At 39.0% G+C, this 17,407-nt stretch overlaps 1 protein-coding gene across 1 annotated transcript in view; it reads left to right on the top strand.

Annotated features, from left to right (window-relative positions):
* Positions 1 to 17,407, top strand: part of DISC1 (DISC1 scaffold protein) — a gene marked incomplete at its 3' end in the record, with an annotated part of 216,437 nt that overhangs the window by 183,752 nt on the left and 15,278 nt on the right. Inside the window, exons 11-12 of the mRNA XM_081998396.1 lie at positions 8,226 to 8,469; positions 14,216 to 14,260. Coding sequence (XP_081854522.1) covers positions 8,226 to 8,469; positions 14,216 to 14,260 — 289 coding nt within the window. The remainder of the gene's footprint in view (positions 1 to 8,225; positions 8,470 to 14,215; positions 14,261 to 17,407) is intronic.

The following is a 17,407-nucleotide window of genomic DNA, read 5'->3' on the forward strand; positions in this document are numbered from 1 at the left end:
TTTAAGCACTAGAAAAAAATTTCTTCCTCCTTGTTTTGAACAGGCCTTTCAAGAAAAGAAAAAGTGGATATAAAATATGTACATTTCACATAACATACAAGGTGGTAGTTCTGTCTTTAAGATGCTGATATCAGGTTTTTTTTCTATGGGCAAGGGAACGATGTCACAATTCTTAGCAGATTGGATTTAGATTTCAGTTTAGATTCAAATCCTTCAATATGTTGGATGCAGTAGGTAATGTTTTACTGAGTGGAAGAATTTGTGGGTAAAATGAGTGTAGCGGATAGACTTAATTTTTTTTAACCATTTTTCAGAAAATACTATCAGATGTTTATGTCTTTCTGTTTACTGAGATCACTCTGAGGGACCATGTATTTTTACGTGAATATTATTTCTTATTGGTTGTTATTAGCCTCTTTCTATGAAGAATTCTGAATGTCTTAATGAGAAGGAATTTTTTAAGAAATGTTTTATGAAGTCAGTTCAAGTTAATAGCATTTGAAAGGTCTAAGAAAATTCCTTAGGAACCTTGGGATCTATTCATCATAATAGAATGCGTTTATCAATTTGTTCTCAATTATACAATTTATAGAATTGGTGGTGTAACCTCATTATGCATATATACAAAATGCCCAAAACTGATTTAAAGTATTAATGTGAGGATGTAATGACTCTTCATGTGAGAAATATTTTGATGCATTTTTGTGTGTGCGAGAGTGGAATTTATGGGAGAGGGTACAAATTATTTCTGGTTCATCACTTTGTTAACATACAATTATTGCTGTAAAACATAATGGAACTAGAGGGAAAAAGGAATTCTAGAAGGAGATCAGACACGCTGGTCCCACTTACAGTTGGTCCTGGGGCAGTGGTTTGCTTCTAGCCCTCCCTGCTAATGCACGATTTGTTTTGCCTTCTGCGGTGAAGCTGTATTCTCAATTATGTACCTCAGCTGCTGATAGAAATCAGTCAGCTACAAATCCAAAGTAGGAAACTGCCTCCACTCACAGATCCCCTTTGTTTACCCTGCTTTGACAGTTTGGTACGCACATTTGAAAACTGTCCCTCTTTTTTTTTAGCACTGTGAAAATATATGTTACATGGTACATTCATTTTGCTTCAATGTCACTACCATTATGTTAAAGGAAAGTATTTATAAAAGTTAAAAAGGCTTATTTACTTCATACATGTACATTTTCACATACTATAGAAATCCTTCACATGAGGCTAAAACAATACATTAAAATTGTTTGCAAATAGGACATAAGACATATGAACATAACGTAATTTAGATGTTCTCAGCTAGTTAATTCCATAGTGCAGCATATGCTTATTCTGTGCCCAGTCTCTCATGGGATGGCTCTTCATCTAAAGGCGCTACCTGGAGCTACCACAAGTAATAAAATGGCAGTTACCTGCTTAGGTAACACCACAGAAGAGGGGAGAAAATGGAAGCAGGGAAGAAAAGAGGTAAGTTTTCAACTGAGGGGAGTATAAAGACCTGTGGAGGTTGTCCCTTGGCCAGACCTGCAGAAATACACTGTCCCTGGAGTGGAAGTTCAGACAGGGGCAAGGAGAGATGTGAAAGCAGCAAGGTCTGTGCAGCAGGCAGTAGCAGTCTGAAGGAGATTGTTCGGTGTTTGAGTGGTTGCGTTCCAACCTGGCATTTTTCTTTCCAAAGTGGTTTTGTTACACTTCAGTTCCATTCTGTAAGTGTTTTTTACATTGGTCCTAGGGTGTCTACAGTGTTAAATATCTCAGATGAGCAGGTGTCTACACATATTTAGGGTTCCCCGCTAGGTCTGTTATTCTTCTTTTTGCTCACAAATCCAAGAAGTGATATCTCCTAATCCCAACACAACTTAAAAGAATGTGGTGGGTGTTCCCTAGCAATATCGTAGAGGTTAGATCCCTCAACAAAGACACAGAAGACCTGGCTCCAGGTACTCTGCCCACTGCACCTCCAGGTATACTCTGCCCTGCTACATCCCTGAGGACAGGAGGATTCCATAGCCACCACACTGAGGGCTGGTCTGGTCTGGTGGCTCTGCTCACCCGTGTCCTCAAATCTGTCCCTTTCTGCGCATTTGCTTCTGCTCCTGGGATGCTGTAGGAAGCAGAGCCACTGCTCTCGCCCACTATCCCAGCTGCGTGAAAGTAGCGTCCACATCTCTGTGCTGCACTATCATGTCCTTTGGATAGGACAGACTATCCAAAGACTATCAGTCTTTTGAATAGGACTGTTGTGCACAGGACTTGTCTGTGGCTCTTGAGGTTTAGATATTAGAAAAGTCAGCCGAGAGCAAAATTTTTAGGTGCCGAAAATGTAGGAGTCTAGAAGTTAGATGGGGATTATGAAGATTGCTTTCTTGGGCTCTTGTGGTTCTGGTCTAGGGTATTCTCCAGTAGGTCAAATACCACATTTAAAGAGGGTCAGCTACTTTTTGTTTTCTAGATATTATTGTATGTTTTATAAGGGAGAAGGCAAGGTCAGAGAAGCAAATTGCTTGTGCCAGGGAAAAGTACTTCAAGCTTCAGACTTTGCTTAGGAGTTCTAGCTAGTCTCCAAGGTAGGTGTTAGAGCAGGTTGTCATCAGATGGGGAGTGTGGAGTCTCCTGACCTTCTGGGAGTGAGTCTTGTTTTTGCATGGAGATGTACAATAACAGTGCTGAACAGCAAACAAGTGTTGTCAGTGAGCTTTGAAATAAGGGAGTAGAAAGAATGTCTCACAGGGGGACAACCATGTGATCAGAACAATATGAAGTCAATTAATGAGATTTTCAGTTCCTGAGGAGATTGAAGAGACACAATGCAAGGAATTGAATTGTGAATTTGAGGTTGTATGAAGGGGTTTATTGCATTAGGGAGACTTGCAAGAAGAAAAAAAACCCAAAAGGTTTTGATTTTCAGATATTTAGAAAAAGTGACTTTCTAGTGTGGAGGCCAAGGGAAAAAAAAGTTTTGCTATTCGGGCAGAGTCCAGGCTTTCTTTGTCTCCTTTCCTGCATTTTCTTCTCTCATGTTTGTCAGCTGAGAGCTGTGATTTGATGAGCCATAGCTGTACCATCGCCCTTATCAGTCTGCAGTTGCACACCAGCCAGACAGGGAAAACAGGGTTATGTGCCTCCCTCTCCTTAAGGCCTCATATGGCCCACTGATAGCAACATTGTAGTCCTTGGTTTATTCAACAGATTGGTTGTAGGTATCTTAAAATATAACAGCTAAGGTTAAAAATTAAGAACAGATCAGGCTGGAAACCTTAAATATAAGAAGGGCTATTAATGCATGACTGAACTAACATGATACACCAAATCAGAGGGGTGGATTTCTGCTAACAGTAAAGCAATATGGTTGCCTGTCTTCCTCTAAGTATTGTTACTCCATACTTTCTTTTACTTGCCTCCTTTGTTCACTGCGTGGCTGTTGCCTTAAGAAAAGGCAACACAGACATAACTAAATGTAGAGTAGGAAGAGAGAGTTCCTTCCCTGTGGTGACAAATATAAATAGAAATGAGTGACCAAAATACAGAGAAACTCTCCCTAGTTTGTACAATAGATCAACAGGGTTATAGAGCAAAGTCTTTGAATTCACATTGCCATTTTCTGCAAGTCTCAAAACTTTCCAATCATTTTAGTTGTGGTAATGAAAATCTCTGTTGTTTCTGCCAGACTATTTTTGTTGTATTTCATTTGGTTTCTTGTCAGAGGAAACTGCCTTTAGGGTCAGTGAACACAGTGTTAACACGTGTGCCAGGTAGTGGGAAGAGGTAAGAACATGCTTTCCTGAATCTGCACCTTAGGTGGCTCACCTATTGGGGGGAAGTTGTCCAGCGTATTTCTTCTTACTGATGGTTAATCTCCCCCCCCCCCCAAGTTAGCTTTTGTTTATGCAGTTTCTAAATACATGTGTTACTATGTAGCCTTTTAGCTTCAGTCTCTCCCTCTTGGCTTACAAGGTGTGGCTTCTTATAGGGATTTCACTTGAAATAAGCAACATCTTCTATCAACACACAGTGTTGACCTCGGGCTGTTATTTATTATATTACTATTATTTTATTATATCTATTCATATTATTATTATTATATTAAACCACTTTTAACAATTCGCTCAACAAGGGGCATTCCTAAAAGCTAGAGATGGTGAGATTTACAAGTAGTTATGTCTCCATGTGTTGATTCTGGTTTGGTTTTGAGGAGATTTTGGGGGACTTTGGTTTTTTAAATAGGGTTTAATAGAAAATCTTTTGGCTATTTTTACACAGGCATGTTTTCATTTAGGTTGTAATGTTCAGGAACTGAATGTGCCTTTTGTGTGTATGCAGAGCCCTCAATAGGAAAGTCATGTTCTCTTAGTTCCAGTTAGCACTATAAATAGCTTTAGAATAATGTTGTGCTGAGAGCCATACAGAGAGCCCCCATTGATATCTCTGAGAATCTTGTGGAAAGAGAGAGGAGCAATGTTCTTTGGACTTCAAGAAAGAGAGAGACAATCCTTGCTAGATATGACTCTTGACATGAATTTCACCCAACATTACATGTAAATTGAAGACATCCTCTAGTTTCCTCATACCCTCTGGTCTCTGGTGTTGTTTCGTAGAAAACTACTTGAGACTTGGTAAAGGCATCTGCAATTACACTTTCAATTGCTACTTTATGAAGAGAACTCACCTCTCTGTTTCACATTCATTTCCTCCTGTCCATAAACAGCTTTGTTTCTCTGATAGCTTTTTCATCAATATCAACTTGACCTAATCCAGAATTCTCCCTGCTGCGTCCTTTTGTGTTGCTGTGGATCTCTCAGCCATTCTTCAAGTCAACGTAGGCCTGCTCTTGTAGATTCTTCCTGCATAGTAACCTTGAGATGAGACCTGTCGTAGCTATCCATGCAGCTAAAAAATTACTAGGGTTGCATCTCACTCACTTCAACATCCATTTCCCTGGCCGCGACTTGACAAAAGCAGTCTCATCCTACCCTCATCCATTCAAAGTGCTTGTTGCCACTGCAATAACTGTTCTTTTTCTCTCTCTCTTTTTTTTTTATTTTAAATTTTGTGTTTCTGTTCATTTCACTTAGTCTTTTCTTTTCTCCATTGATTCCCTCTGTCCTGTCACATCAAACATAACTGCTAGCCTTCAATGTTAAGGCCGCTCACAATCTTTTACCACCTACTCAGTCTCTCTTTAATATCAAAAGACTGACTTCCATCTACAGATGTTAAACCACATTCATATCAATCACTTGCCCATTATGTTTTTATACTAGCATCTTCTGCCTTTCTTACATGATTCTTTTATGGAGGGACGGAGATCTTAAATATCCTCTGACCTGTTTTGTTGGCCTCTTGCAAGTCCTTAAAATGCACATTCACTGTGATACCTCAGTGTGCTTGACAGTGATTAGACTGATTAGTTACTGATGTAACTAATTAAACTGTTGTACTGTAACTAATGTGCCATGTTCAGTCCACAGCTCATCCTCACCTGTACCCTAGCTCTTGTTGCTTGTTTTAAACCTAAAAGTCTTTTTGAGAAAAGGGCAATCATTGTAATCTGCTTGGTGTTTGTACAAAGCCTGGCTTTTTGGACTCATGAGCACTCTGACACTTCCAAGTTCGCAGTCAGTAGGTGATTAAGGTATGCTGTGTTGTTGCTGGGTTTATATAAAGGGTGGATGGATTGTGATTTGTTGTGGATTCCAGCAAGTTGTGCCAGGCACCTCCATTGAACACGGACGTACACCACTTTGATAGTAACATACAGACAGGGATGTAACACCTAGAGGTTGATACCTCATAAAATATTATAAGCATACAAATAATATAGAATCTGATCCAATCTCGGTTCATTATTTTGAAAAGCTGCATACCTGAAAAAACTCATCGTGTTCAGTACGGGCTTCCAGGTATTTTTGGCTTCGTTGAGACTGCAAATGCACTTTTAGTGTGGATTGAACATGAATAAACCAAACTCTGAAATTCAATTGAGCTTGATTTTACACCTGATGGAAAAGCTAAAGATTTTTGCACATGGGGACAACATAATTTTTAATAATTATTTGGTATGTGTTTGTGTCAGCTATTTGCATCTTTCAAATAATTTTCATTAAAAAAAATACATTTTAAAAATGCTTCTAAGCACTGAATTTCAAAATACAGACTAAAAGTTGGAGACTCCTTGGGCTTAGGTATGTTCAGAATATCCAAGACTCCTGAACTTTTTTTTAATATGTGTGTTCACTGATTTCAGTTGAAAAGTTCAGCGTAACATCTTAGTATCTTAGTTCAAGATGTATCACTTTTACAGATACAATGATCAATGATGTCCTTAAAATAAAAGTAGTCTACTAGCAGTATGTTCGGTAATTGCTGATTATGAAAATGGGTGTAAAGCTTAGCCACAATCAAAAGCATGTCGACTGATGGGCTGAGTCATGGCCGAATAACAGTGGACCAGGCACCTTTATGCCATACTTTTATATATGATATTCATCTTCTCCACTGTGAATACTATATGCCTCTGTCCTAGTTTTGTCAATAGACCCCTTCATTAAATTGAGTAGCCAAAACAAGCTATGGAAATTATGATTTAGGTCTCTAGTATATTTTCTGAGCCTTTAATAATAAGCCATATGCAGCTGCAAACAAACGGTTGCAAAAAGCAAGTAAATGGGCTTGTGTATGTCTGCGGGGAAATGTTTTGACTGTGTAACGGTGGTGATGTGACTGACAAGTGGAGAAACAGTGGGGTTTCTTTTATTTTTCTGGCTTGGTAAGTGAAATGCTACCTGAATGGAACACAGAAGTGTAATCCAGTGAAGATTTTTTTCCTTTTCTAATTAATGGTACTTTGAACTCCTTGGGGGGACCAATTTGTGGACCTCATGCTGCATCCTGCCTTCAATAAACATAGATACTGACTCTTAGCACAGATCAAGTAGCTCAAATACTGAAGCTTGATTTTGCTCTCAGTCTCAAAATATTGCTGGGTGAATTTTACAGCTTGGCATCTTGTAGAGTTTGTAAAGTTAAAAATGTACCTTTGTTAGATTAATGAATTCATTATGAGCAACACAGCTCCTTTATTCTTCATTTAGAATAAAAGATAAGCTGGTATTTAATTTAGTCAGAAAAGTTAAAATCAAGTAGTTATTTTCCTTCTTTTAGTCACTTATAATTGCTTACTATTATATAGCAAATGATTTGAAAAGAACTGTGGGAAAAAATATTGTGGTTATTAAATGTTAGCATTCAAATCTGTCTGGGAGTGTGTATTGCTACGGGAATCGGCACTTCTGAGTCCCATCCCAGGCTCTGCCACTAATCTGTTATATTTTAGCAGGCAACCTAATCTTCTGGTTCCTTAGAGACAATGTGTGATGTGAACACATCTCTTATGAGCAGTGTGATGTTAGTATTTAGTGTTTTGTTCTGAAAAACTATCTATGCCTAGAATACCCATTTACTTAAGGTGAAGGTATCTACTGGATGGATCTCGGGAACAGTATCTGTAATGTACATGGACATCTCTGAGAGATAATAAATGGATCAAAAGTATGAAGAAGTTTGATAGTTTGAATTTCCTGATACTTTTGTTTTTTCTTTGGGATAACACAATAGAAAAAACCCAAAGCACATCAGGGAGAGATAAGGACAACACTCAAAAGCATAAGACTGAAGGAAAGGAAGAGTATTACAGTTTCATCTAATTTGATTCACCAGAGTTGAAGCAGGCACATTTCAGTTTAACAAGAAATTTAGCATACCTATATTCCAAAAATTAGAGCTGATTTAATGCAGTAAATAGTGTGATTGCTCATACATGATCTCCTACATCAAATTCAGGAAAAGCCCACGACTGCTCTTAGGCTTGTATATCCCATAGCATGGGGGAAGCTCCAGTTGTGATTGTAAGGCTCCTGGATTTGCATCCTATCAGGAGAAGGTCACATGCAGCCGGTGTACGTCTTACGGTTGGAAGCAACATCTTAGCACAAAGGGTTTTGTTGTTTTTTTTTTATAACATCAGCTTTGTAAGAGGGCCATAATTTTACTGCTTTTCAGTTTGAAATAGCTGGTGTTCTCTTGGTGGAAGTATTTGAGCTGCTGTTGTTTTTTCATTGTTTTTATTTTCCTATCTAGTAATAAGCAGTTACCCCAAAAGTTACTTGAAATAGCAACTGTTCTCCCTGAACTGCAGTTTTATTTTCTTTTGGCTTTTATTTCAGCTGTGGGAGCCAGCTGCTCCAAAGAGTGTGGGAAGCTGACTTGGAGGCCTGTCAGCTGTTGATCCGAGGGTTTCAGCTGAAAGAAACCAGTTGCTGTGTTTTTGAGGAAGAGGAGAACCAAATGGATGAGATGGAGATGACTGCTGATGGCTCATCTGATTCTGAAAAAAGAAAAGAAGGTCACTTTCCAAAGGGCACAGAGTGGGGCACTGTTTCCTGCCCCAAACACAGCGAGCTAAAAGAGGTATCTGAAATATTCTACACCTGCATTTCAGGCAATACTGCTGTTTTTTCCTTTTGAGAGGAAGAGTTGAAGCTGGGTGATGGGTCAGCAGGGCAGGTTAAGTATGAACTTGACATCTGGCCTCCAATCTGGGACATGAATGAAATAGCTTTTTAGCTTCTCAGAAGGCCTTCAACTCTTTCTCCTTTCACCATCAGTCTTTTTAAAATGTGGAATTTATTCAGGCAATGAATACAGAGTGTATATCAGGATTTAAAGGAAAAACTTAAGTATTTAACACAAGTTATCAGCTGTTCCTTATCTCACTAACGAGTTTCACTCTGACTTAGTTCTGCTGATGACTTAGCCTGGGTCTATGTTAGCTGAAGTGAGGAGAGATTACGTTTTCCTCTCCTAGTGAAATGGCCAAAGGCTTCCTAGTTGAGATGCTGGTAAGCTTCCAGCATCCAACAAATACTAAAAGAAGGATGAACATCATGAGACTTAACAGGTTTGACAAATTTCTTTTAAGTTTTCATGTTCTGCTCTGGAATGCCATCCTTGCTTGAAAAATGTACAGCTACCTAATGATCTTTTAACTGCACTGTCAAGGTAAACAGCATCACTGTGACAAAAAGACCCTCCAACAAGAGTTGTCAGTTTTATTACCTTGGTATTTGGTTGATAAAAATTAAAAGTGTGCTTAATTGCACCTGATGTTAAGAGCCATTGAACTGTGTGTTACATTGAAAGTTGATGCCTACTTTTGCATTTATACTGGCTGAGACTTAGTGGAAAGCAGGCCCTTACCTTACTGTAAAATCTCCTCTTGTTACTAAAATTCTGTTTTTAAATTGGGCTTCAATAGTACTTGTAGCCTTTTCCTGGGGGAGATGGTTTATGGATTGATTCCTCATAGACAGCATTTTTATTAGAAGTGGTCAGCTATGGCTTTGATTCCCCACCCCCCCTGGCCCCATTCCTGATGAGTCCGCTGAAGGAGTACAAGGAGTTCTGTTGATTATGGAAAGCTGCGCTCCCCTTTCAAAAGGGCAGCTGAGAAGCTCTGGAGGGTTTGGGGTTTTGTGACTGTTTTGGTAGCACTCGAGATTTGTGCTGTAGATGATCACCCTGGCAAGTCCAGATCGCTTCCCTGGAAATCAGCATTGCTATCCGAGAATGACGTCTAGGCAGCTGAAGTGAGGTGACTTCTGGTTCTGGAGAGAGATGCAGGACTCAAGAGGGACAGGTTCTCCATAAGTTTAAAGGAAGAGGAAAGCATATTTGCAGTGCTTCCATTAAGCTCCTCCTTTTAAACCTGCTTTTTGATAATTTCCTCTTTGTCTCTATCATCCATAGAGGGAACGTAGAGAGACTATCCTCCTAACTTCAGCTCTTCGTCTAGGTGCTTAAACTTTGTGGTGTAAATGCCTTTGCCTGGGATCTGGCCTATCTTGGTACCCTGAAGAAACTCCATTTTGAGAACATGCAAAATCTATTCAGAAGCTGATGTGTAAATATAAATGTGAAAATGCCCATCAGTGAAGGACCTGTAGAGGTATTCCTGCATCTATTCCCACAGCGCTCCAAGGACTGACAAACTGGAAAGAAAAAATAGCAGTAGTCTGTTAATATAAGACCATTCGTTTGTTTTCCAGCTTTTAGAAGGAGTTGAGCAACACAGCTCTGTTTCATCACAGCTTGCTTGACTAGCCTTCCTCTGCTTCAGTGGTGCCCGTAGCTTTGACCACTGAGGCAAAGTTATGCATCAGTGATGACTGCAACCCATTGCAACCGTAAAAAAACCCCAACGTAAAGACTGTGTTCTGGTTCTGGAATTAGCGTTGGTCTGCTTGCTTCTATACTTTCGGAAGCTGGGATTTTTAACTTGATGTGGGGTATAGAAGTTTTGCCCAAACAAGTACACTTTAGGTAGTAAAGCTGGTAGGATCGTGGCAGAAGTGACAGGCAGTACCTAAACTTTTAGAGAAAAGCTATAGCATAACATTCCCTAACACCTCCTAGTAGTTCATCACAAGGCAGAATATAAAACAAAACAAAAAAAACCCCTGACACATTATTTACAAGTCATGCTGACTTCTAATTTTGAACATGGTGAAGTGCAAGAGAGAATATGTCTTGGTTTGTAAATGGACTTAGTTGAAAGACAAACCACTTCTATAGAAAGTGCTCTGTTATATGGTATTGTATTTTTGTATTTAAAAATAACATAATATTTGTGGGGGAAAAAAAAAGTGGCGTGGCTTTTAGTCTCTAAAATTAGCCATTCATATGGCTTTCATGGAAAAACTTACTGTTGTCTGTTAATAGTGAACCTTTTAGTAGCCATTTATCAGCAAGTGGGGATACCCAGTAGAAAAACGTGTATTTGTTCAAATAACTTGGTTTGATATTAGGCTGTGGTGTCCCTGCAAGAGGGGCAGCTTGATGTGGTTGCCATGTTTCTAGAATGACTGTTCTCTTCAACTGTGTCACCTCTGTTCCCCATTGAGGAGTTTCTAGAGAAAGCTGTTGGCCACTGATGCGCAATGAGAGTAGCGTTCTTTGTATTTAGAGGTTACTGAATTACTTGCTTCAAAACAGTATAGCAAACGGTAATAATAGCCTATGTGCATATGTGCCTTGGAAGGTATATTTCATTCCCAGGTGATTGATTTACTTTACAGTGAAATGCTGTAAATGAAGCTCTCCAGTTATTTATCATGTCATATCTGCCTAAGTGTTTCTGTGGAGTGGATATTGGTTTTGTTGATGTATACTATAAATACAATTTTCTTGCATAGAATTGTATATTACTGTATTGGTTTCATTAGAAAACAAAGAAACAAGTAAGAAACATAATAATAAGAAAAGCAAAATAGACGAATGGAAAGATCCCTTCACTTAGATCCTCAGATGCTGCTTTGCAGAGGGGCTGTTTTTCATTTTTAATTAAATATCCTCACTAGATCTTAAAATATGGCATGTTCTAGTATAAAATGTGAGATATAAATTCTTTGAAAGTTCAGATATTTTACTGTCATGTGTGAGCACATGTTTGTTAACAGTTACTTTATAGTCTTCATAACTGTGTTTTCTAAGACAGTACAGATTTCCTCCTTCACCTTCCCCCCAGTTTGTTTATGTGGTAGTCTGCAGCATTCCAAAATATTCCAGTAAATCAGGTTTCCTTTGTAACACTGAGTGTTAACCAGTGAAGACAATCACATGCTTGGGCAGCTCAGCTTAGTGAAACATCATTACTAATTTTTTTGTCAAAACTAAATAAAGTGAGGCTAGCAAGGATCATCCTGTGGAACACGCTGAGTTACTTATAAATTAAGATGTACTCCTCTCAATTACAGAGAACTTGTTAGATTATGGTATTTGAGAAAAATGCTGAAGCAAAAGTTATAGACAGTAGTACTAGCGTCAGTCATGTCAAAATCAGCTTGTGGTATTTGAGATAGATTCTTGAATTTTCATATAAGCATGTGCTCTCCAGCTGGTTGCTGTCTTGCTGAATTTAAGGTGCCCCAACAGTGTAGTTCTAGTTTGTCTTCTGATTTTGTCCCAAGTCTCTGGGGAATTAAAGTTGTGTTCTAATTCTCATCCCAGAAATGTTCCATACTCCTAAACTGACCGCAAGTTATTTTGCCGAGGTGATGTGTGAGTGAGGTGGAAGTCGCTAGGATCATTATTAGATGATTAGTTAAATAGATATCTGAGTGATTTCTGAAACATATAGTAACATTTCCTCTCTCTTCAGACATTAACACCAGCTTGTTCCACTCCTTATGAAATCTTGCTTTATTTTTTGCTTGTTGATAATGCATGCGTAAGCAAAACCTTTTTGTAGCACCAGCAACACCGATGATAAGTAATAAACAGAGATGTGTGTGTGTGCTGGGACCTCCCTAACACCACGTATCTTGATGAACATGAGTATGTGTGCACCTGTAGGCTTGAGTTCCTGACCTATCCTTTTTTCTTCTGCTGCTGTCTGGCATGCTGTGCAGTGCTCCCTCTTAATCACAATGAAGGAAAGAAACACCTACTAGCTTTCAAGAAAATTGAGGTGATTAAAGTTACAAGGTAAAAACCCCAAAATTCAGTAGTGTGTTACCTTTTGAAAGTCAGCATTTTTGATAGTTATCCCATCTGAATTTTTTGTAGATCATTTCTCACTTTTCATCATAAAAGAATCAGTGAGCAGGGGTAGAGTAAGGGCTACTGTCTTTTCCTCACCTCTGCATACTTCAGTTTTGCCACCTGGGAAGATGTTTTGGGGTCTTTTGTAGAGCACCCTGGGGTTGGGAGGATGTTCTGTAATTGCAAAGCCTTCATTATTTTCAACTTCTTAAAGATACTGAATGTTCTAAGTGATACTAAGTGGACAATCATGAAAAAATAATAATTAATATTTAATGTGGTGTCTGTCATTAGAAAGAAGCCATCACAGGATATGACACAACATTTTTCAGAATTTAGTGATAGCAAGCACCAAGAAAGCCTCTGTCAGCAGGCTGTAACTCATTACTGTGCAGAGATAGCCTGTGCTCCAGGAGGCAAATGTGCAATGTATAAAGGACAAAGCCTTTAGAAAGCCAAATTGTGCGTTCATGTGAGTTTTAATTAAATGTTGCATTTGTAGAGCTTCAAAAATAATGTGGAAACATTAGATTTAATCTTAATTTTAAATGTCAGCATTAAGCATCAGTGAAAGTCAGCATTTGGGTGTTTTTTGCATTAATCCAAGCTGGAAAGGATTTTTGTAGCAACAGGCAGCTGGCTTGTACGCAATGGTCAGATCATCATTGCATGGTCACGTGCGTTGGGGTGCAGTAAGATGCCCCTTAGCTGCGTGTGATACTGTTGTGTGGTATCTGCTGGTAAAATGCTAACTCTTTAGCTAGAGATCATAGCATCTCAGTAAGCTTAAGGCTTATGTGTATTTTGCAGTAAAAATATAATCAGAAAATTAATATTACAGGTAAAAGAAATCTAATCTCTTTTCAGATAGATTACTGAAAATAGTACCCAGTAGTAATAATGATCTTATGGCAGAGTAATGATTTTGCACTTTATTTTTTTTATATATATATGTACATACATGTGATACTAAGTATTGCCCTACCAAAGCAATATCCCTATCTCAGTTTTAAGCAACAATTTAAAGATTGTCAATACTCTAATGTGTGATAAGTATTAATGATTTTCCAATAATGTTAACATCAAATTTCTTTGCTCCTTAGCCAATCAATGAAATGTTGGCTAATTTCTTAGATACTTAGATGAAGCAAGTTTTGAAAGAGGAACTGACTATAGTTAGCACATGTTACCAATGCAAAACATCAGTGGGATCTCTCGTTTCTCCTGCCCAAAATCACTCACAGGGTTTGTGCCAAAAAAAATTTCTGTAGACTCTCAAATGGTTTATAGATCTGTAAGAGCTTGATAGAAGATAGTTTGTTTCAATCTGTAGTTAGTCCTTCAATTTTAGGGGCAGTATTCCTTGTGGGTTTTAACTGGGAAGCCGAAGGCAGGCTTTAATAAAATGTATTCAAATTTAGCTTGAAGTATTGGGTGGCTGCCACTGCTCCATTATAAAAGCAACTGACACATTTCATGTGTCTGAAGCAAAATGATGCAATTGTTCAGCTTCTACAACATTTTAGTATGCTATTTGGTTTTTGTAAGTTCCATTGAAATCTTACATGCTATATAAACAGTATCTACTATATACTTAATAGTTTATCTCTAACAGGTTATGGAAGACATTTCATTTGGAGCAGATGGTCATTTATCTGAGGTAAGTGTTTTCTAGGCAGTATTAAAGTGGTGATGTTGTACAGACTTTTCTGGGTCCCAGATAAAACTAATGACACTTGGTTTTGTAGTACTACCTTTGGGTAAAAGTTGCTAGAGAGTGTGCAAGCACTTAGAAAAGCAACACTGGCACAACTAGGTTTTTTTCCATTGAAGATAATGGCAAAATTGCTGTGTACTTCAGGGAGTTTATAGTTAAATCCGGTGCTAGTGCTTTTTAATACGTACCATTATTGGTATTATTATAACATGAATATATTGGGGAAAAGTACGACCAATAATATTTAGCCAGCCTCACTGTAACACAGTAATGATGCTTAGGAATGGAACAAAATCTTGACGCTTTACTTGTTTCCTTGCGTACCACTAAAAATACCTTTGAATTCACTTTTGAAGTAAAAAAGCGTACTGCAGCAGAATACAGGGTAATAGGAATTTAATCTGAATTAAAATACTGGATATTTGTCATTTTACGCTATTTTTGTGAATAAAAAGATGTCAGATCCTAGTCTATATGTTTAAGAAAGTCTAGAATAATTGAGTAACATGAGATGCATTTCCTATGAGCATAAGTGATGAGAGAAATCCGCTTACGTACAAAAATCTGTCTACATACAAACTAAGAATTTAGGCAATAGATGTATAAGGAGAATTATACTGTTTTTAAGAGTTGTACTGATTCAGTCCGGTCCATTTTTATATTGATCCATTTTATATATTGAGTTGTAACTTACATGTTAAGGAAATTTAGCATCCAAACATTGTGTCCAGCTAGCAAATTAATTACACAGGTAAGTAACTCCCAAATTCACCTTCCATAACAACATACATGCCACCTGTCAAGTACAAGTGACAAATGCTCAGTCAAGGAAATACTAAATAAATTAATAAATAAAAATTGCCGTTTGGGATAGCTATTCAGATGAGGCATTTCTTTGGATTCCCACCAATTAATCCAAAGACTGTGAAGCAGCTGGAATGCCCCAGGAAGGCTAATCTAACTGCAAGACTAAACTTAGATTGTTGATCTTGTGTACAAGGAGACTGTGACATGAGGGCACGCCTGGGATGGACTGCTTGGCAGTGTGTGAGTTCAGCATAAATAAAAACAGGAAGCTTTGAGAGTGAAGGTGAACTTTGCAGAAGATGTGAATAGCCTTTCTTATCAGTGAACTTCGCTGCGAATTAAAGCAAAACTGTGCAGGTGCTTGCATCCATAAATGACGTGAAATAAGGGCAAGTAGTCCCATGGGATAAAGGTAGCAAAAAGCCCTACGGCCAAGCAGGGCAAAATACTGAGGGCACGTTGGTAGTGATAGCTGCTAAGACAGCAGAATATTTGCTGGAAACTCAAACTTGCATCTGGTCTGGACCAAAACAAATGAGAGTACAACTGCGTGCTTGTGTCCAGCAGTGACCTGCACTGAAAACTGTAGTACAGCCCAATCCTTGAGTGCAGAAGTTGTTCTTTTGCTTAACAGGAGATGTGCCCAGAGCATGAGAGTGTGACGTGTGCTGGGTTTACAAATGCTCGCAGGCAGAGAGGGCTGTTACTGTACAAGTATTCACTAAGAGCTTAGTATCTTGGAGTCCTCACAAGCAGAGGAACTTTGCTCTTTTGAAGTTCTGAGGGGAAAAAAAAAATTCATAAAGAGAATAGAGAGCAGCAATACAAACAAAGGAAACAGAAATTTGCTAGAAAGCCAGGCTCTACCACACTGCCACAGCTGGATTGATGTTGACTTGTAGACAGCTCTATAAAAGCTCTGTAAAACTGTCAGCACCCTGTACCATGTCAAGGCTTTGCCTAAATGTTCCTTTGACTCTCTGGTCCCCTAATCCACTCTTTTCAGTCTCCCTGCTGCCTGCAGGAGAGCACCCTGTTAGTCGCTCCAGATTGTTGCATCTTAATGACTCAAGAGCAGAGATGGGAGTGAACAATACTAGGAACCACCTATAAATGATACCCAACTATGCTGACTCCTAGCACAGCAGGGTGTGGACACTAGAAAACAGTTTTGGTGCTTTTGTTTCTCTTCCAAGTCCTGGCCCACTGTGCATTTTTATTGGTAAGTCAGTAAATAGCCTCATCCTCCCGCAGCAGGAACTGGAATTGTCCCAGTTTAATTAAACGAGCCAGTGCAGTAGCGTGCACTCATTTTAGGAAGTCTGCACTCAGGGAAGACCTTCAGTCTACTAGAGATGAGAATGGGAAGACTGCTGTCACCCAGACCACAGCAGGGTGCTGGAAGGCAACGGAAAGCCCTATTGCTGCGTAGATGCCTTTCCAAGAACACTCCTCTATAGCTGTAATGGAAGATACATGAGGGGAGGAATTGCCAACATAGGGCTGTAATTTTGATGAGTCATTTAACACTCCCGTGTGGTGGTGTACCCCTGCGGAGGAGGGAAGGGGTTCAGTGCAAGCAAAGAGACTGTGGGAAAAGCTTGTGATGGTGGGGAGGAGGTAGGTCAGAGTTGCAAAACAGCTGTCTGGAAAGCTTTATGCCTGAATTGTTGTGTATGAGAAACTGAGGAGCATCTCGTAGTGCTGCAGTCTCCTAAATATACATATACAGGCTGAGGGAACAAGCTAGCAGTCTGTAAGTGGAAGGGCAAAAGTAATTGGGGAAACAACCTTGATCCCTCTTCTGACAAAAGGCAGATAACCATCTACATGAAAGAAAAACTCACCTAAAAAAAATCAGGGAAACAACAGGTGAGTTTCTGTGGGACAAACTCTGTAGGAGGAAGAATCAGCAGATGATCTTTGGTACCCTCCAGAAGACATCACGTTTGTAGTACAGCACCATCTTCTTTTGGTGTAGAAAAGAGCAAACGCAGTAAGAGGCTACATATCTATGTGAGTGACTCTTCAGTGGCCCAAAAGAATTTTGAAGAGGAAAAGACAAAAATGTTTCTAAGGATGAGCCTGAAAGGGTACTGCACAGTGTAAGAGTGAGCCAGCAAGACCACTGAACACGGTAAGCTACTGTGAGCAGAAGACGTGCAAAGTGGCGAGGGACTTCAGGGATAAGCTGTAAGGGAGGGGTGAAAGAAAGCACGTATGACTTCTAATATGAAAAGTGAATGAGAAGAATAATGACGTGAGAGCAGAGTGCAGAAATAT

This window comes from Phaethon aethereus (assembly GCF_964289735.1).
Source record: "Phaethon aethereus genome assembly, chromosome: 3".
NCBI classification, from domain to species: domain Eukaryota; kingdom Metazoa; phylum Chordata; class Aves; order Phaethontiformes; family Phaethontidae; genus Phaethon; species Phaethon aethereus.